A 21903-nucleotide genomic window follows, 5' to 3' on the forward strand; every position below is an offset into this window, starting at 1 on the left:
GCGTTCACTAACCCCCACCTCCTCCCCCCTGCTGAGAAAGAGGAAGGCGGCCCCGCTCTGTATCTGATCCAGACTCACAGCAGACGTCAGAGCAGAGAGGAAACAGATCCTGTACCTGTCACATTTAATAGAGATCAGCGCAAACACACAAGAAAGGCACAGCAAAGAGGTGGTTATGAAATATATAATTATACAGCTTTTGGTTTGACTTTACACGTCGAGAACGAGCATGTGTCGCTGCTTGCTGTCCGGCGATTAACAGCTACAGATCAGGTGTAAGGGCGTGCTGGTTTGCTCACCTGGTTGAGCGTGCGCCCCCATGTACAAAATATTTTGGATACTGCACAGAAGTTTGGGGTAATACATACACTACTAACACAAAACCTCTGTTTTTGTTACAGAAAAAAGCATTAAGGATTATCAATAAGACAGGCTACAGAGAACACACTAATAGTTTATTTATAAAATCTGGACTTCTAAAATTCAAAGATTTGGTTGATTTGAAGATTTTTATTTTTATGTGGAAAGCACTGCTACTCTCTGCTCGGGGCTTCTCAGGTGCTACAAGCATATCACTCCGCCCAAGTAGCAGAAGTAGCACCGCATCGCCTTTCTGAGAATATAGTTCCCAGTTTATATACGGTTAGAAGATGGCTGTGTCTCATGTGACCTTCTTATTCGTCCACGCTGTATGTAAATGTTGTAAATAGGAACATGTTGGCGTTATTTTGTCACTTATTGGGAGCAGTAGGCTAGATGGAACCTGTTACTCTCAGGATATGTGCTAGGCTAAGCTAGCGGTGGAGCCGTCGGTCAGAGTTACGACACGCACGGAGATGAGAAGGGTACGTATGGACTTATCTAACTCTGGGGGTTACTGTGAATAAGCTAAAGTCCCAATAAGTCGGCGTGTTCCTTTTAAAAAATAAAATAAAATCAGATGTAGGTGGAGAGTGCACGTATTTTTGAAACACCAACGAATGCTGGATTTTTGCTCAAAAACAGGCTACGGGCTAGAACGGCGAATGTGAAAGTGAGAAATCACAGCTCTTGGCAAAGTAATCACTGAGTCATTGGTATTGTTCAGCACCCTCCCACAGATATCATTCTGTGATATGAGAGAGTAACAAACATGACTTATTGCACCTTTAATATTGATGCCAGAACATGAATCCCAACTACAGTACTTACAGTACATATGACAAGCATATTCATTATGGAGTATTCTACTAGTTCTTTTCTTGTTTCTTGTATAAAACATAAGAAAATAGTGAAAAATGCCAAATTTAAGTCTCTTCAAATAGCTCGTTTTGTCCAAACAACAGTCCAAAACCCAAAAGATTTTCAGTTTCAGTTTACCATCACATAAGACTACATCACATAAGTTACTGTTGACAGTCAATTATATGAATTTTTGGTCGATCATCAAATCAATTTAACAAATAATAATTTCAGCTCTAAATCAGGTTAATTGTGTAGTGAGACATCCATGGAAAGTACAGTAATAATTAAATCCAGGCACTGATTCTGCTTTTCAATGCGTCATGGGAATCACATTGTGTACCCATATCCCTTAAACGTTGGCTAAATTTTGAATGGGAAATTCCACACAAATATGTTCCGGTTATCTGATTTTGGTCAGATGATAAGACTGGGGGAGAGGTTGAGTCTGACAGGGTTGATCCTCTCCGCAAGAACACGATCATAAAATTAAAAAAAACCTCCCGTGTCAACATATACTGCAGTGATTCTCAGAGGATAGAGAGCCTCACGTTTTTAAAGAGGGAGGGGGGGGGGGGCAGCATGTGCTCTTCTTCCCAGCATCTCATCATCCTGACCAGGCTCGCACAGCTGCGCCTACACAAAGCCACACATAGAGGCATCTTTCTAAATGCCAGAGACGCTTTTCCTGTCACCAGAAACGTGCACGGAGCGCTGGGAACGAGGGTGTGAGAGTGATCGCTTTTCCACAGAGGCAACAGTGGGTGGATTGAGTGGAGATGCGTGGCCTTGTGTCATGCTGGCCCGTTCCCAGAGCAGAGGGGGGACAGGAAGTGGCAAGGGATCCTGGGAGCGTACAAGCCCTCCTCTGTTTGTCTGTATCAAACCACTGTCACATTACTTTATTCAAATGGCCGGCGAGCACAGGCCCCTCTGACAGCCAGCTCCGAGGAGGGATATGTCAGAGGGCTTCAGTTCTGCATCCTCCATCATTCAACTGCCTTTACTGGGTGCAATGGACCGGCTTTGCGGCTTCATGTTTTCAGTGTTATACATCGCTAATTCAGGCAGTAATACAAGACGTCCGTGGGCTACAAAGTAGAATTGACACAGAAGTGAAACCTTTAGGTTAATGGCCGACAGGGCGAACACTATTTTGATAATCGATTAATCGGTTTGAGTCATTTTTTATGAAAAGAAAAGTAACAAAATTCTCTGTTGCAGCTTGTTAAATGGGACTATTTTCTAGTTTCTTGACTCCTCCGGGACGGTAGACTGAATAGCTCTTGAGTTGCGGACAAAACAAGAAATTTGAGGACGTCGTCTCGTCTTTTTTTCTTGCATTTCGGAACCATTTAAAGACCAAACAACCAATCGATCAATTGAGAAAACAAAAATCGACAGATCAAATCGACAATGAAAATAATGGTTACTTGTAGCCCTAGTGTACACCGTAAAGAAGACAACAATGACGGACACAAAAGTAGGCCACTGACACATAAAGCTTAAAAACACAGAGACAGAGACAGAGAGAGAGACAGATAAAGCCTGACAGTATGGGAGAGATGTGAGACAGGGAGGGAGAAAGAGTGAGAGAACAGGTGGCACTAGCATTCCCATGCTCAAGCGCATGCCCTTCAAAATGGCTGGGCACTAATTAGCACCAAATCTGGGCCAGAGCAACAGAAGTTTAGTATCTGCCACATGAAAAATTCAAAAGGCTCTTGTCAGCAGGAAGTCATCCTAAATCTCATGCCCCCCTTTCGTGTATTCTCTCTCTCTCTCTCTCTCTCTCTCTCTCTCTCTCTCTCTCTCTCTCTCTCTCTCTCTCTCTCTCTCTCTTTCTCTCGTCTATCGCACATCTCATTGGAAAGCTGAAGAGTGGTTGATGCTGGCATTAGATAAGTGTTTTGTTTGTTAAGTACTCCAAAGCCAAAGGGGAATAATGGGTCGTTTCAACAAAGAAGAGGCACACTGCTACGACTGCTATTAGAGCCCCGACTCATGTGCAGCCTTGCGATTTGTTTTTTGGTTTTATATTCCTCTGGCCAATAAGCTAGATCCTCTTTATAGTATCACAAACAATTCCAATGTGTCCTCAGTGCTCAATGCCAATTCATCCTCATCCGACCTAAAAGGAAAGTGGGCCACTCACTAGATCAAATGATGAAACTCGGCAAACCGTTCAACGCGAATGCTCACTTCACTTCGGTGCCGAGGCAAATACACACATCCCTATCAAAATGCTTGGCTGGGACGCTTGAGAAACAGCCTCTCTTAGCACCCCTAAATGCTTCCCTTAAATCCTTCTGAATAGGTGCACAAAAGGCAATTTTGAAAAAGTGGAAGCGACATGTCTTAAAGCCGCCGATTCTCCCGGGCCGGGTAGCTGCGGAAACAAGCAGTTCATTGATGCCAGGCCCAGTGTATCACCCTGACAGACAGACCGCTCCAGTATAAGGGGGGGGGGAAACAAAGGAGCCAGTCCACAGCCATGTTGCCAATTAGCAGGAATTTCAACCTCAAGAGCCACTTTCCACCAATCACATCGCAGCTGACATAAACATCCATGGCTTTCACTGGAGAGCATTCATGGGATTCCAAGGAGCATTAGGTCCCCTCTGTGGAGCCCGAAATCTGGCAGTTAGAAAAGTACAATGGAGCGCCTCGTACCACTTTGAGAAACACTTCTCACTCACTGGTTGAATGGAATAGAATATGAATAGAATGCATGCTAATAACCTGGTGAAACTGGCAACATTTATTCCTTTTGTGAACACGTTAGATGTGTGAATTTAGCAGAATGTGTGATGGAAACAAACAGCAAGCAAATAAGGGCATTGTGCATGCCCTGGGGTGTTTATACGCAACAGGGCTCCATCCCCAGAATCAGCTTGCATGTCACTGGCCCGATACACAATTTAAGGATATTGAATCCTTGGGATATAATATGATTTTGCCTGCCTGCTGTCAAACATCCTAATACAAAACACAAGGGGAATCTGTGGAGGATTAGTCTAATGCACTACTGATAATCAAATAAGTAATGGCAATTTTATTTTCAGGAGAAAATAAAATATATCGGGCCAGTATTTGCGTTTTTACGTGTTTCGGCCGATACGCGGCTGCTGCGTTCGCCCCCGATTTTTTCCCGGCATTATTTACAGACAGGCGTCCACAGGCAGCTCGGTGTTGCTGGAGACGCTGCACCCATCCATATGATGCACATCGCACACATAATTTGCGTGATATGAATGTAAGACGATTGCAGAAGTGACACTGATCTGTGTTTTTGTTTATTATTTTTTAAAGAAATGGCAGAGCAGATTCTGAAAAAAAAAACAAAAAAAAACAGTGTGGCAGGGTTTACATTTTTATGGTGTAAATTGAGGGAGCAAAAGCAGTATCGGCTTCAAATATCGGCTCAAGAAAATCGGAAGCCCGTATGGGTCATCAGCTAAGGCCGATGAAAAAATAAAAAATCTAAAATCTGTATTGTCACTAAAAAAATCCATATCGGTCGATCCCTAATATATATAAATAATCAATGCCTCTCTGAAATATGCCTTGGGTGAAAAGTTTTAGATTTCAGAAAGGTTTACAGAGACAGTACAAACAAGCTGGAATCCACTGCAGGTTTATACACAATATTTAGGTTTTAGGCAGATCACAAAGCTGCGACAACACACTGCAATAGTGGCACAGAAGGCTCAAGTGCTGTGTGTGTGTGTGTGTGTGTGTGTGTGTGCGCTGAAGAGCTGTACAAAGTGTGCGCTGTCATCACGGCAAATGTGTCATACAGTGACACCGCGCAGACACGTCTGAGAGGTCTAGACACTAAGCCAGGTTTCATTTTCGTAGATAGAGGACAACAGACTAAGTTAGCAGATCTGTGCGGTAAGGCTGGGTTAAAATAACCCATTCTCCAATTAAAAATCAATCGATTCATAAAATCCTGAAATCAATCTTTTAACATATGCCTTTTCAATGACTGTCATGTTAGTCCATTTAAGTCAAAAGTACTTTAAACTAACTTTTGGGGAGGTCAATTCTTGATGTAAATATTATCATGCTGCAATTTAAAATTCTACATACATTTACTTGAGGGTTGCTTCTTGCTTATACAATTTACGGCAGAAGTTCTCTGAGAATCTCTTTTATATCCAACTAAACTGGTATTGTAACTGAAATGTCCAAATCTTTAATAGATTTGGCAAATGTGATCTAATCGGGACATTGTGAATCGGAATCAAATCGATTTGGGAAATCATTGGCCATACCCAGCCCTACTGTGCGGTGATCCTGGATCAGCAGTCAGAGGGACTGACGTGTACAGTATACACAGGCCCATGGCACAAGGTTTGGACACAAACAATATGGAAGGATACCGACTGTATCTATATGTTCAAGGGCATCAATTACAGACTATACGAGTACTGTGCGTAACTAGTCTTTTCTATTATTAGTTGCCACCACATTAGAGTCAATATTTGGGCCTTTGAGTCATGTTGAGTGGGAGAGACTAATCCTAAGCATATGACAGCTATGTCTTCAAAGTGTGTGGGATCCTGAGGAAGGGAGATCGGTGGCATTCTGGGTGAACAAGCAGAGGCAAAGTGTTGCAAGCAAGTCCCGTTCAAAAGATACACAGCTATAGCTTATTCACCCGCTCTGGTCTTCTCACTCACACATAAAAGTACAGCAGGTAGCCCATAAAACTCTAACTCCAAAGCAAAACCCCCCCGGTTTTTTTTTTTTTGAAAAAAAAAAACACCCACCAAAAAAAAAATTTTAAAAAAAAAAAACAAAAACAACACCGCGGTGAACAAAAATTATTATATAGGTTCCCCAAAAGTGCTGCAGAACGAACAGTGACTGTATAGCACAGCATGTGGCCTAAATCAAAGGCTGCAGCGTGTATCTTATTAAAAAAAAAAAAAAAAAAATAATACAATAAAAAGCTCTGATGAGTCACTGTAACTCCCAGGCTGCTGGTATAACACTGAATCACAAAGTGAGAAAACGACAGTGTGAAATCAGTCTACTGATTTACTATAGCAAAGCAAGATTAGATCCAAAGTAGGCCGATCGTAAATACAGAGCAACATTTTAGTGACAATTTAGGTTATAGGGGGTGTCACATTTGGAGCAAGGTTCCCATCTCCAAACAACAGTAGCACTGTTGAGATCAAACCTCTCATTCATGTCTATTGTAATTAACCCCAGTCTGTCTGTGTGTGTGTGTGTGTGTGTGTGTGTGTGTGTGTGTGTGTGTGTGTGTGTGTGTGTGTGTGTGTGTGTGTGTGTGTGTGTGTGTGTGTGTGTGTGTGTGTCCTGCCTGTCATTACTGAAGTCCGCCGCACCGAAACAACAAGTTTGGGGCTACTTACCCCTGACGCGCAGGCTACCGGAGATTTTGGCGTCGTCGCTCTTCTGCCGATCAGACACGCTGGTTGCGCATTAAACCATTAACGAACTGAATAGAGAACCCAAAAGCTCGCGGATCCTAACAACCGGGGGCCTGTTGCGGCGGCGGCGGCGGCAGCAGAGACAGTCGGTGCCCAAACAAGCGACAGCTAGGGAGGCGATGAGGAATCCCATTCAACTGGAGGGGCGGTCCGGTGAGGTCATGACGGGGAATGACTCCGAGGCTGAAGAAAACATCTTTCATTCACATCAAAACATCAATTACATTCAAGTTAAAAGCAGAATGCCTGGTTTGCCCCTTTAATCACACAAGTTAAGCTAGCTTTTCCCCCAGACAGACAGCCTGTGGAGGAGGAAGGAACACCAAATCCCGACAAAAAAAACCACTGGGAGGTGATATTAGAGGCAGCCAGGGGGCGGGGACTACGGCCTATTGGCCAGCTCTCTGATAGGTGGGATTCTTTTATGCACAATCGAGCCCTGATTTAGGTGAATGGCGTTTCACGTGAATGTCCCTGCTCACCTGAGGGCTGCAGGTTCAGACGTGGCTCAGGTTTGTTTTCTTGATGCCTAGGATTTCAGTCTACTTCACATCCTACAAGCCTACTCGATGTTTAGGATTGAAAGTCAAAGCTTATGTTTTGATGGCTGATAGCTTATCAAAAGTGTTGACTTCAGTAGCCTACCAACTGCGACTGCAGCCATGCAGGAGGCTAATTAAGATCATTTGAACTAGGGCGCGAGACAGTACAACATAAACATGTTTTCTATCCTTTGGTGGTTAAAAATCCCAAATCATATACGAGAAGCTTCCTTGTACTTTTGTGACACAATGCTGCCACCTTCTGTTCAAATGTCTGTAAGCATGAGTTGCAGGATTAAGGGCCAACACATTTCGTTTTTTTAAGTACATGGGATTCTTGTACTTGCATGAGCCCTGCAGGTTGGTGCGGTGTAGTATTGTTGTGCACAGTCAGTTGTTGTAGAAGATATCTTTACCTGCGTTCGGAATTTACTTAAGTAGAAATACAGAAGTATTATGAACAAAATGCAGAGTTTCAGAAGTAAAAGTACTCATGGGGCAGCAGAATGGCCTTGGTCAAGAGTTTAAAGGTCCCATGACATGGTGCTCTTTGGATGCTTTTATATAGACCTTAGTGGTCCCCTAATACTGTATCTGAAGTCTCTTTTATATAGACCTTAGTGGTCCCCTAATACTGTATCTGAAGTCTCTTTTATATAGGCCTTATAGTCCCCTAATACTGTATCTGAAGTCTCTTTTATATAGACCTTAGTGGTCCTCTAATACTGTATCTGAAGTCTCTTTTATATAGGCCTTATAGTCCCCTAATTCTGTATCTGAAGTCTCTTTTATATAGGCCTTAGTGGTCCTCTAATACTGTATCTGAAGTCTTTTATATAGACCTTAGTGGTCCCCTAATACTGTATCTGAAGTCTCTTTTATATAGACCTTAGTGGTCCCCTAATACTGTATCTGAAGTCTCTTTTATATAGGCCTTAGTGGTCCCCTAATACTGTATCTGAAGTCTCTTTTATATAGACCTTAGTGGTCCCCTAATACTGTATCTGAAGTCTCTTTTATATAGGCCTTAGTGGTCCCCTAATACTGCATCTGAAGTCTCTTTTATATAGGCCTTAGTGGTCCCCTAATACTGTATCTGAAGTCTCTTTTATATAGACCTTAGTGGTCCCCTAATACTGTATCTGAAGTCTCTTTTATATAGACCTTAGTGGTCCCCTAATACTGTATCTGAAGTCTCTTTCCCCAAATTCAGCCTTGGTGCAGAATTACAGCCACTAGAGCCAGTCCCACAATGAGCTTTCCTCAGGACGTGCCATTTCTGTGTCTGTAGCTATTGAGGAGGAGAGGGGGGGCAAGGTGGAGTGTGGGGGGTGTGGCCTTGACCAACTTCCACTTTGCTCGTTTGAAAGCAATGATGTCTATTTCTCATGGGTGGGCCAAATTCTCTGGGCGGGCAAAGCAGAGAAAGGGGAGGTAACCTTGCTCCTTATGATCGGCCCATCTGAGCTTTCTTTTTCTCAAAGACAGAGCAGGATACCCAGGGCTCGGTTTACACCTATCACCATTTCTAGCCACTGGGGGACCATAGGCAGGCTGGGGGAATGCATATTAATGTAAAAAAACCTCATAAAGTGAAATTGTCATGCCATGGGACCTTTAATTTAAAGTTAAGTGCTGGTACCTTTCAGAGGTCAGCAGATGTAAAGGCATTCCTGACATGTGTTTTTGTGATTTCGATGTTGTCGAGCATGAATTTCACTGCCCTATCTCCATCAATCGATCGAGTATGCAGTATTCTCCATAATAGGACACTTATATAAAGTGAATACTTTAGAATGTATGTACCTGTATTCTATGACATGATTAGGATTTGTGTCTGGTAAGGCTACATGCACTTTTTCACTGCGTTTACTGTGGGGTAGTCCTTAACAATCTGTGTAAAAAAATCTCTTAAAAAGTACTATGTTTGCCTCTGAAATCTAGCAGAGTTGAAGTAAATAGTAGAAGAAAATGGACATAATTACAAGTACCTCCACATTGTAGTTACTTTCCACCACTCTTTGCAATATTGTTTTCTTTCTGCGTTGTATGACACCATACGGTATGCTGTCACTAGTACTGGATGCCAAGTGTGAACTATGTCTTTGACTGGTATTGTTATTGCTGCAAATCAATTTCCCCTCTGGGACTGTAAAATTGAAAAAGAGTAGCGACAATGAACACACAGATTTTCATTTAAATCCACTTTAAGGAGAAAAATAATTATAAACAGCTATGGACAGCAACTGCAGTAATTACAAGCACAATAATCTTCAGTGTCCAAAAGTATAAAAAAAAATTGCATATGGAACCTCAAGGAGTAGAGAAAACACAATTAATACATCATAATTAATATGTGGATGTGGGCAGTGCCAGATGGGGGCGGGTATGCACAGTTTGCACAGTCATTCAGAAAATAATCCGTGGACTAAGGGTCACGTTTTACCATTTAACCTTTGGGACTCAACAAAAGCAGAGAACTTTTGTCAGTAAGTGACACTGGCTAACTCCCAGGAGCACATCACATCAACAAATCCATTAAAACGTCTGGAGATGAGGCACATCACCGCCGTGCTCTACAGTTATTTCTTTTGTCACATAACACATTTCACGTCTGAATTACAATATATTTCAAAGTATGACTGTTGTAATACAATAGATAGATCGTTGTTATGCTTGAATGCTTGGCGAGGTTCATTCTGCTTTTTTCTTCTTCTGTAAATTGGACTTCTATTTGATATTCCGCTACCCCTTTTTTTTTCCTTTTATCCAGAGATAATTCATTTTTTGATGGAAAAATGTCTTTAATACTTATGATCCCCTTCTCTTCTCATCTCTGTGTTTGTCATGTTTATCCAAAAGTACACTGCTACACAGCACGTCTGCAATTCTGGGAAGAACAAAATCTCCTTTTCTCCTCTGTATCCTGTTTATACAGGCTTCTCTCCATACCCTTCCATCTACTGTATCTATATTCTACGGAAGAGGATTAGGGCTACATATGAAAAATGTGGAAGTGGAAAAATTTATAACTGTGAGTTTAAAGTCAGAATTCTGAGAAAATAGTCAGACGTTTACTCAGAATTCTGACTTTAAACTTAGATCTCAAATACATTTTTCACATGTGGCCCTAATCCTCTACGTAATATCCTCATCCCTTTCCTTCTCTCTCTCTCTCTCTCTCTTCTCTTCACACCTTCGGTCTCTTTCGTAGCCTCCCTCTTCTTCTCTTCCTTTCCCACTCCCAGTTTTCGTGCCCTTCTGTCAGTACCCGATCCATGCTGCCTGCACGATCCGTTCTGCGCATGCGCAAAATGTTTGCACGTGCGCTTGTTGTACGAGGATTTACGACACTGGCCGATCTGTTCCACGCTTCCGGTCGACAGCCTCCACGGGCAAGCTAACGTCAGTTTAGCTAACAGCTAATTCGGCTAACCGCTAGCTGAGACAGCATGTAAACTTTAAAAGACCCTCAAAATAAACATATATATAACAGCTGTTACGTCAGTTCTACTTTACTTGTGCTCATTTAAAATACAATCACTCAGTACTTGTCTTTATTGTTATTACTGTAAAGTCTCAATTTAGCTGTAGCCTGCTAGTTTGACTTAATGTTATTTTAGACTGAATCTAGCTGTCAGCTAGCGGTTAGCCAAATTAGCTGTTAGCTAAACTAACGTTAGCTTCCCGGTGGAGGCTAGCGTGGAACAGATCGGGCAGTGGCGTATCCTCGGTAAAACAGTATTATCTGCACATGTGTGAACATCTTGCGCGTGCGCAGAACGGATCGTGCAGGCAGCACGGATCGGGTAGCAAAATTACGAATCCCACTATGGCCACGCCAAGACCCGCCCTACGAAGCAGCTTGATTGGTTGGGGTTAGGCATTTCACCTCAAGTGGTTAAGGTTAGGGTTAGGGGATTGGTCAGGGGATAGGACCTGTACATGTAAGCATGGACGCCTGGCCAATAGTAGCGTGTGAACGCTATTGAAGGGCGGGTCTTGGCGTGGCCATAGTGGGATTCGTAATATCGCGATCGGGTACCGACACCTTCCCTGTCCAGCGGTCTCACTTGTCCTTGCCTCTGACGTCAGACGCCCCTATAGGGAAGAGCACGTCACTCTCTAAGGACAGGCTGCTGCCCAGGCCGGCCATGCGGCTGCGCAGCAGGAAGTGTGTCCTCCTCTGCAGCAGCCGCTGCTGCTCCTGCTTCAGCTCCACGTAGCTCCGCGAGAAGGTGTGGAAGATGGAGGTGACGGGGAAGGCCATGAGGAGGATCCCGCTCAGGATGCTGCTTAGAGCCACCACCTGGCCTGGGATGCTCCTCGGCACCATGTCCCCGTAGCCCACAGTCGTCATGGTGATCACGGCCCACCAGTAGGTGGCGGGGATGCTGGTGAACTCTTGCGTGGCGGCCATTTCGTTCTCAATCAAGTACAGCAAGGGGGAATAGAGGGCGATGGCCACGCACAGGAAGAGGAGAAGCAGTCCGAACTCCCGTGTGCAGCGGCGGGCGGTCAGGCCCAGAGTCTGCAGGCCCAGAGAGTGGCGAGCCAGCCGCATCACGTAGAGGATGCGCAGGGCTCTCAGGACGCGCAGCACCAAGCCCACTTTGTCCAGGTAGCTGTTGCCGGAGCCCAGGCGCTTCTCCCCGTGGGAGGTGCTGTCCACCACCAGGGTGATGTAGTACGGAAGGATGGCCACCACGTCGATCAGGTTCAGGGGCTGCCGGAGGAAGGCCAGCTTGCTGCGGTCCTGAATGAAGCGCAGCGTGAACTCCAGGGAGAACCAGGCCACGCACACCGTCTCCACTATGAAGATGTTGTAGCACATCTGGGAACATGTGCCCTGGGGAAGAAAGACACTGGAGTGAGCAGGGGCATCATCAGCACACCCTTTTCCTTAAAAACTTTCTTCCATAGGAAAGAGTTTGTTTATTATTTAATATGTTGTTGGGTTTATCATCCCTTCTTGCCTTGACCATTTAATGTATGTCTTTGTGTGTGTGTGTCTGTTCTTGTTTAACTATATTCGTGGGGTCCAACAACCGGGAGTCCAGGGTGGGCGCGAGTCTTTATCTGGTTTGAGGTAAAAAAAAAAATATTTGCACATGTTAAACAAATTATGATAATACACTAGAATATATAATGTATACAAGAGTTTGTATGAAAACTATATATTTTGTTGTATCCTCGTTTTTCCTGCCACCACGGCATCACTATTTTATGAATGAAACATGGCGGAGAAACGTAACAGTGCTGATAACTGCTCTGTATCAAAAAAGAAAGTAAGGCTCCATCTCCAGAGTTACCTCAACTTCGGTTTCGGGGGGGGCGCCAAGGAAAAAAGGTTGGGAACCACTGGGTTAGGTAAAGGGTTAAGGTTAGGCATTTAGTTGTGATGGTTAAGGTTAGGGTAAGGGGCTAGGGAATGCATTATGTCAGTGACAGGTCCCCACAAAGATAGGGCCACAAACGTGTGTGTGTGTGTGTGTGTGTGTGTGTGTGTGTGTGTGTGTGTGTGTGTGTGTGTGTGTGTGTGTGTGTGTGTGTGTGTGTCTGTGTGCGTGCGTGCGTGCGTGTGTATATGCATGTTTTCCTCCCCAGTAGTTTTTATTTTATGATACCTCTGGTTTGTATTTCACTTCATTGTTGTTGATTGTGTTGTTCTTGGTTGAAATCTGCTGTTTTTTTCTGGAATGCTCTTTGTAACCTTGTTAAGAAAAGTGCTATATATATATATATATATATATATATATATATATATATATATATATATAAATATATATATATATAACGTTTTTTTTATTATTATTATTATTATTATTATTATTATTATTATTATTAGTGAGTAGCTGTCTGTAGTCACTAGAGGGAACCACTTCTATGTGAAACCCAGGAGCTAAGCACTTTGAGATGATGCAGCATTGAACACAACAAAGACAAAATATCTTTCCAATAGACAAAATAAGAATAGGAAAGACATTTGCTCATCATAGATTAAGCTCAATTATTTGGGCAGAAGTTTTAGTAATGTCAGTTTTCGTTAGGGCTGTTTATCAATCTGTCGATTCTTTTCTGGATTAATGGATTAGTTGTTTGGTCTCTAAAATGTCAGAAAGTGAATGTTGATGTGGATCGGTGTTTCCCAAAGCCCAAGATGACGTCTTCAAATGTCTCGTTCGTCAACAACTCAAAGTTATTCAGTTTACTGTCCCAGAGGAGGGAAGAGACTAGAAAATATTCACATTTAACAAGCTGCAATCAGAGATTATTTACTTTTCATTAAAAAAAAGACTCAAACCGATTAATCGATTATCAAAATAGTTGCGGATTTATTTAATAGTTGACAACTAATCCAATAATTGATTAATCTTTGCAGCTCTAATTTTGATTTAATGTATGATGTGTGCCATAAAACCATAGCAACTGTTACCTCAAAACAAAAAAGAAAAATGTATGATGCATGTAAAACAGTAATGATGCTGATTCAATGCGTGGCTGTGAAGGTTCAAAGCATTGGGAACATGGCACGGAGCCTTTGAATGCAGTCCATATCAGGGCAAAAATATCATTATGAAACATACTCCCACAGAAGAGGAGCTAGTTGGAGTAGACCCATACAAGCACCTGAAAACTCCAGTGAACCTGTTCTCGCTCAGAGAGAGGATCACTTTAAACACTTTCAATGCAACACTTTGTTGTCTGGCTGCAAGAAATTAGAGGCGGCGGAGTTGTTAAGAGTTACTGGCACTTCTATTTTAAAAGCTTATTTGAAACATACCGAGAATACTGAAGTGTGAAGACAAAGCAAGTTTGCCATGTCGAATATAATACTGTAACTTCATCAGTGCAGTCGTATTTCTTTCATTTTGTTTTCAATGCCCCCTTTAGATTTTCCCGGTCCGCTAATTCTTGTCAAAAAACACACCTGAAGGGCGCCTGGATAGCTCATTTGGTAGAGCGGGCACCCATAGATAGAGATTTACACCTCGATGCAGCGATCCCGGGTTCGACTCTGACCTGCGGCCCTTTGCTGCATGACTCCCCACTCTTTTCTCCTTTCATGTATTCAGCTGTCCTGTCAAATAAAGGCCTAAAAATGCCCCAATAAATAATCTAAAAAAACATGAAAAACGAGTTGTTTTTTAGCATTAGTATATAATCAACTTTAATTGTATAGGGCCTATGTACTACTTAATATTTTATCTTTTTAGGGTGACCTCTTACCACCAGTCCAGGGACAGCAGATGTAAAATAGCCTCCAGGCTAATTCTGGCACATTTTTACATGTATTTATTCAGTGTGCATTCTCCCTGATAAATATACCTGAAATAAATAATAAATAATTGTGATTACTGACTGGTTTGGCTGAGTGACTTGATGTTTAACTCATCCCACATTTAATTGCTCCATGCACCGGTGCTCTAAGAAGCTACGTGACTGAAACAGAAACACACAGAGTCACAGTACAAGGTTACAGTAGGCCTACTGGAACGGAAAGTTGAGTCAGCGGCATCATATGCGGTTTGCAGTTACTCTCAAATAAAAACCGTTGAGATTTTGGGTTTCGCCTTCCACCCACTGGCCGTACCACACATCCAGTATCTGTACTTGATTTCCTGGGTATATACAAGCAGTGAAAACCACTAAAACATTTCTTTGAAATGGAAAGTAAAGTGGTGGCAGTTACTCTTCACTTCCATCCAAAGTAGACCTTCCTACAAAAGTTAAGCCTGTTTATACTCTGCAAGAAAATGTGTGGTTCAATTATTTCATTTTCCTTTGATTTGAGTCCAGTGTGCTAATTAGGGTTCTGATTGAAGTCAGACGTAATAATTAGGCAGGCCGAGACGTCTTCAAAAATGTCCTTCCTAATCTGGCAAAACAACCTGCTCGTTCTCCCTTTTCTCCATGCGGGACATTTTAAATGACAGATGAGACGAGCCATCATAAGAATTTTCTATATACTATTCAAAGTAACACGTCAATTTACCTCAGTTTAACTTCTGAATACAGCTCAGACAAAGCCAATGTCACCACAGTGTTGGGTTCAAATGTTCATTGCAAATTCTTTCACTTTACTCTCTCTGTGTGTTGCCGTTCTCAAACTCTGTTCTCTTCGGGAAACAACAACAAACTTCGAGCTAACAAGCTACGCGCTGAAAATAGCAAAAAAAGCTACGAAGTACACATGGCGATACACTGGTAAGAGCAAATTATGTTTAACCATGTATCCAGGTGATTGAAATAGCTCACCTTACTGTATTGTGTGAAAAGTTAACTTCATTTAAAAAGGTACACTGTGTAGGAATTTCTCCCATCTAGCGGTGAAATTATATTTTGCATTCAAACGAATAGTGCTCTCTAGCGCCTCGCTTTTTGAAATGCGTGTTGCAACTACGGTAGCAGTTATGTACCAAGAAGCTATGACAACATGTCTTCTGATTTTCACTTTCTTGGCGACGAGGATTCCTTCTCCTGTGGCTCGCCATAAGTATGATCCTCCATTCTGAACTGAAGTGCAGCGCAGGCTTTCAAATTTCAAATTTGCTCACCGATCTCCTTCTCCGTTTCAGCTGGTTTCAGTCACGTGACGCTGGCGATTGAACGAAAACGCGTTATGGATTAGCTAGACAGGTAGGCTAGTGCTTTATGTCCCTCTCAGCGATTATAGTTTTTCAAAATGGCGGAACGACATGGAAGTCTCCTTGGACTTGCCCGTCCAATGTAAATACAGATAAGGAATTCTTCGCTCACGAGGATAAGTCAGATCATTGGCAGAGGTCATTTTACACCAATGAGGACATATTTATGAATGAGGACATTGACTTAAGCTAATAAAATACTTAAAACACTACACAGTGTACCTTTAATATTGTATGTGGCGTTTTCTTTTGCGGCGTGCAAATGTTTCACCAAAACAAGTTCTTTCCCGAGACTATTTTGCAGAGCCACCGTTGCTCCGTCCGTAGCTTAGCGTCCCAGAACGTACGTGTGGCGTAGCCAGACCTTACTCCACAACAGATAGGTCTGGCGAGACTATATTTGGTGTGACAAATTCCCAACACACTATGGAGTTGTATTGGGGTCATGTCTTCATTTTTACTTTTCCTCAATGAAAACACTTCTGCTCTGGCGTAAATATATGTTCTTTTTGTACGCGGTAACTTTCTGTGATATAGATGTCATCACCACTCACCGCCTCCTCCTCTTCCCTCATGGCGGGCATGGTGCTGATGGACAGGTTGACGGCGGTGATGGTGACAAACAGTACTGACAAACAAGCGAAGATCTTCCCCGGCAGGCCCGAGTGAGGCCTCTCTACCATATCCCGGAGCTTGCCCATGCACCGATTGAGTCTGGACTCGGCCGCGTGCTCCTTGCGTCCGCTGTCTGAATCCAACAGATCCTCCAACAGGTCCTCCTCCTCCTCCGCTCTCTCCATCGCTTCAAACTCCTCCACGCGCTGCAGCAGCCGCCGGCGGCAGCACCACTCCAGGCTCTCCTCGGGGACCCCCCAGTAGAGCAGCTCCTCCCTGAAGGAGAGGGCGCACATCTCCCTGAGGGAGCGCAACTTCCCCGCTCGCAGGAAGGTCAGGATGGTGCGGAAGGCACAGGGGCTGCGGTCGAAGAAGAACTCATTGTGCGCGACGTCGTAGTCATCGCAGATGCGCATGATCTCGTCGAAGCTGCTGCAGAGGTGCAGCTGGCCCAGACGGGACAGGGGGAAGTCCTCTAAGGTGGTCCAGGGAAGCTGGTAGCGCAGGCCGCCCACATTGATGATGGCGTGGAGTTTACGGGCGCCGGACAGGGTGTCCTCATGGATGGAGCTGAGCTCCGGGGCCCGCTGCGCCCTCTTGTAGAAGGCCCCCTTCCGAGCCTCCTCCTCTTGTAGGGGGGGTCCGTTGAGGGAGGAATCCGAGGCACAGCTCAGGGCACTGTAGTCGTAGTCGGAGCCATCGCCCGCCAACAGGGTCATCTTTACTGGTCCACTTACATCCCTGTGCTCACTCTGCCACCGTCAACACCGTCACCTTCAGAAGGGAAACAGAGAGTGAACAGATAAAGCGCCTAGTTATATAATTACTCTACTACTTATTATTAGATTCTTCATAAAATTGTAGGAAAGTGTATGGCTTTGTTTTTTTTCTCCAATCATTTTATTTTATGCTTCTATCTTCTACCTACAACCGTTGCTCACAAATTGCATGACATAAACATGTCTGTGCCATTATCTAAGCAGTATAAATATGTCAGTTATGCAGCATTAAGCATGATCACTGATCTAGATACATCAGGCAAAGAGGCATAACAATTTCCCTCCCAACTGTGTGCATGAACATCTGCTACCCACTGCAGCCTGGGAATTATAAATAACGGCCTGATGTTATACTGGCTGTTAGATCATTTACTAATGTCACAGCTTATTGCAGCTAAACACTAAGATATATGTCTGTGTGTGTTCTCTACTGTACATCTCAACAGCTAGATTGGGTGGCTTTCAAACACACCAATGTCACTTAGGTGTTGGCCGAGGTGTGTGTGTGTGTGTGTGTGTGTGTGTGTGTGTGTGTGTGTGTGTGTGTGTGTGTGTGTGTGTGTGTGTGTGTGTGTGTGTGTGTGTTCTGACTCGCAATCCTGCCAATATTTCCACACTCTGTTCTCGGGATTAAGACGTTTTTTCAAGCAGAACTAGATAGATAGGCCAACAGAAAGAGAAAGAGAAAGAACAATATATAAAAACAGGAGAGCGAAAGGAACGAGAAGATGTTTTCTGCATGTCACCGGTGAAGACCTCGTGGCCTGTGTCCAAACTAATTTAATCAATTACAGTAATTTTGGGGGAGGCAGGTTAGCCAGTCAGGAATTAAAATGCCAGTGCTTGGATTTGCTGCACCACTAATTCTGGGTCAGGAAGGAGGCCTCGGTTTCTAAAACGGGGATGCGAGTGTGTCACTGGATGGTTATTAGGCACCTGCACTGTCAGCCTCTGTGAGCCGCTGATTACAGTCAGCACCATCTTCCAGCCATGAAATTAGAGCAAAGCCACCCTGAGCTCTGCTTTCCAACACTCTGCCTTGTTGGATTACGTTTCATTTTGGGCATTATCAGATAGTTCACATACTGTATGGAAAAAGGTCAACACATCAAGACAAATCAACAGAGTTAGTGCAGGGGGGCCATCAAATTATGTAAATTTTTTTGAAAAAAGTCTGAAAATATACGTCGATATGAATTGCCAGACCTTCTTCCACAGCGCTGCGGAGAAGGGTCTAGCTAGTCCACACAGCATTCTGGGACGGGAGAAAAATGTGCTCTGGTCTATTGGCGTTTCTTTAAACCAATCACAATCGTCTTGGGCGGCGCCAAGACGATTGTGGCGCGGCGCCGGAGGGAGCGGTGCCTCTGCAAAATAGCCTCGGGAAGGAACTTGTTTTGGTGGAACGTGTGTACGTTCAAAAGTTGTTTAAGTCAGGCAACAGAAAACTCAGATTGGACAGATAGTCTAGCTAGCTGTCTGGATTTACCCTGCAGAGATCTGAGGAGCAGTTAACCATAGTCCTCAGAAATCCACCGGAGTTTAGAACGCCAACACAAAGAAAGAGGAAGGGGACGGACATCCGGCTGTAAAGAACGACGTCGTTGACATAGACTAATATGAATGCAACATATTTATAGCAAAGATAAATTGGCCTATTTGTGACATTGAAGATAAGCTTATAGGTAGCCATACAGTTAAGCTTAAGGATTTACTGTGCTCAGTTGTATACAGTACATGTAGTAGGGGGTCCCTATTCGGTCTCTCTTTCAGCTAAGGGGTCACTGGCCTAAAAAACGTTGAAGACCCCTGCTCTAATGGATCTTGACATCTGCACATTTTACAAATATCAAGTACACATATTGTCTATCAAAGCAAGACTACTGGCGTTTGACAAAACCAAAACACAAGAATAAAAAAAATAATTTCTCAAAACAGTGTAAAAATCCCTCCTTTTTGGTGCTACAAGTCTAAATTCACACATTCTCCCTCCATGCGGCGGAGGTTATCGGTACGCCTACAGTACATCACCAGTGTGGATGTGCACACTCTCCTACGAGATTAAATCACACTTAACCCCTGGAGGCTGTTTGATTTCTCACTTTGCCTTTAAACCCGACTGTTCTTTTGCCTCTCCACAGTCACAGGAGCGTTTTTTTTTTAAAACTTTTTTTTTTTTTTTTCTTCTTCTCTCTGTTGTGCCTCAGATGTCTCCTCTGGGGGGCCGACTCGATCTCAGAAGGAGAGATGAAACACTGCAAAGACAGCGGAGGCTGTTCTCCCCCAGCAGATCGGCTGAGGTCTGGCCTCTCTCGGTGCCAGCGTTATCACAGCCAAGCCACAGGGCATGTTCTCCAGATTGCCTGGTGACTCACTGGGTTTGTGAGGCTCTGTTGCCTGACTGCATTGAGCACGCATTTCCCACAGTGCCCTTCCTCAAGAGTGTTTGGAGAGCTTCACGACCGCCAATACTCATTGGGATGATTTTAATGAGCATATTAATGATAATGATCAGTGCGAGGTCAAAGCAGAGCAGCTCTTCAAAGGATTCTAAAGCCTTTTAGAAGTTTGAAATCAGTCTGCAGAGAAATGGGTGCAACATTCCTGTTTAATAACGATGGGTCAGATTGTTAGAAAATGTGCAGAGATTGTATCCTACAAAGAGACATTAACAGCTAGATTGCCATTTATGGCTGCATATCTGCATATTGGTGGAGGTGCTGTGTAATTTGCCATGAGTCCGAATTGGACAGATTTTTCTGTCTCTGAATCGAGGATTTTGCAATTCAACCTGACTCAGTCTGTGAAACACCAACACATGGTAATTAAATGGGTGATCAGTATTTCTGATGAAAATCTGAGCCTCCGAGACTTACAATTGAAGTGAAACATATTTGACAGCTGTTAGCCTTCCGGTGACATCTGTTCAGAGTGCAGAGTGCGTTCTTATTTTCTTGCACTTAACCTAACAACCATATTCATTCTTATTGGCGTAGCAATAATAGTATCACTGTAAAAGAATGCTCTTTGTCAAGATATTTCAGAACAATAGATGTCATCCTGTACTCCGTCTTTCAGGCTAAATGACCATTCAGATCCCACGATGTCCTGTTGTTCTCTCCAACCACCAATTCTCCTCCTATTCCCTTAACAGCTCACTGCTCTCTAATGGATGATAAGAGGGTGGTTTATCCAGAAATGGACTTGAAACCTCCAAGACCCAACTTTCTCTCTCTCTCTCTCTCTCTCTCTCTCCCTCCCTCTGGAATCTTAAACGCTAAAACAGTCAGCCGTGCCAGTTCTACCCCAGAAGCCCTTTCCTTACAGTAATTCTAGGAGGAATTGTTGTACACATAAATGTCTCTTTTTTGTTATAAGTGGGCGGCATTAATGCATACTGAAAACCCTGGAAGAAGCTATAGCTCCAGGGCAATACATGTCTCCCTAACTCTAGATGTGGTCCACCACAATGTGCTGCTCTCTGTTCCTGAGGTACAGAGAAGCATGCTGTGGAAATAATATACTTGAATATTGACCTATGTTAGCATTAACCGTTGTTTATTTTGTCTTCTGTTAACCATTTGATTTCAGCGCATACGCATGTGTTTAAAAAGCACACAATCTATCCTTCGCTTTTGCATAAAATAGCTTCGTGACCATATTTTAAATGCTAAAGAGACAGTAACCTTTTGAAATGGCATTCAAGTATTCTTTTTCATCTGACCCTCTGTGGGTAAAATGTCTTCGTAACAAAGAGCAAATGAGAAGCATCACACCTCAGCACCACACCTGTCATTTTATGTCTGGGCTTTTATTCCCAGCCCATCTCATCTGTGCTTGATCTCCCCCCCCCCCCCAGAGAGCTGACCCACCAAATCCCCACATTTCTGCACCGCTGCTCCACATCATGCCTCAGCGCTCCTCATCCTCTAAGCCCGAGCAAAGTATGACGTACACTATTTAATCAGCCCACAAAATATCTCACCGTTACCTCGACTTTACACCTATACACTCACATTCACTGAGTCTTTTTTTTCATCCAGGCATTTTTCTGCCTGAGTGGATGATTGTACACTCACCATAAGAGAGTACTCAACTAACTTGATTATATAAACATTGCATAACATTAGGGTTCTTTGCATTGTCTGCATGCATTACCAATTCTGACTTTTCATCTTCTGATGCCCTTTTCCCGCTGAGCAGGAATCATCCGACCACCTAATCGCTCTGGGCTATGTCAACTGTTTATTTTTCACAGGCAGCTGATAAAAGTGGCGCTGAGGCCGGGCACGTGCGCAGGCCAGGCAGGCACAAACTCACACCGGTGAAGACCTGACGGTCTGTCACTCTGCACTGAGTGTTTCAAACGGATCTCTACACCAGGACTCAGTTCAGGTCCCTGCGGGATGTGGTGATAGACGGTTCAAGCAATGACCGATCCCAGATAGGTGATGGAAAACTCTTAACACTATTACTCTGGGAGTGAAGAAGTACTTTAGTTGATGAGATAGAATAAATGGAGCAGACAATCAACCACACAGGGCTTTCTTTCTGGCTGGGTGGATGGATGGAACGTGAGGCTACAAATAAGAAAGTAAGTAATCAATACATCACGTGATGGCTGGGCAGT

The 21903-nt window shown here is 43.6% G+C and overlaps 2 protein-coding genes across 6 annotated transcripts in view; both read right to left on the reverse strand.

The window, feature by feature from the left end:
- The window catches only part of src (v-src avian sarcoma (Schmidt-Ruppin A-2) viral oncogene homolog), a 41410-nt gene extending 34375 nt beyond the window's left edge, over positions 1–7035 (reverse strand). For 3 of the 4 annotated variants that reach the window (XM_039799328.1, XM_039799327.1, XM_039799325.1), the window contains exon 1: positions 6612–7034. The gene's annotated coding sequence lies outside the window, so the exon portion shown is untranslated. Of the gene's footprint in view, positions 1–6611 lie in introns of all 4 variants that reach the window. The other variant, XM_039799326.1, reaches the window with a different exon arrangement.
- Positions 7036–11192: 4157 nt separating this feature from the next.
- Positions 11193–21903, reverse strand: part of kcng1 (potassium voltage-gated channel, subfamily G, member 1) — a 48473-nt gene continuing 37762 nt past the window's right edge. For both annotated transcript variants that reach the window (XM_039800982.1, XM_039800983.1), the window contains 2 exons: positions 16434–17268; positions 11193–12080 (listed from right to left, as the gene is read on the reverse strand). In XM_039800982.1, the coding sequence (XP_039656916.1) occupies positions 11301–12080; positions 16434–17213 (1560 nt within the window). In that variant the 5' untranslated portion in view covers positions 17214–17268 and the 3' untranslated portion in view covers positions 11193–11300. The remainder of the gene's footprint in view (positions 12081–16433; positions 17269–21903) is intronic.

The sequence above is a fragment of the Perca fluviatilis genome, chromosome 5 (assembly GCF_010015445.1).
Source record: "Perca fluviatilis chromosome 5, GENO_Pfluv_1.0, whole genome shotgun sequence".
Classification (NCBI taxonomy): domain Eukaryota; kingdom Metazoa; phylum Chordata; class Actinopteri; order Perciformes; family Percidae; genus Perca; species Perca fluviatilis.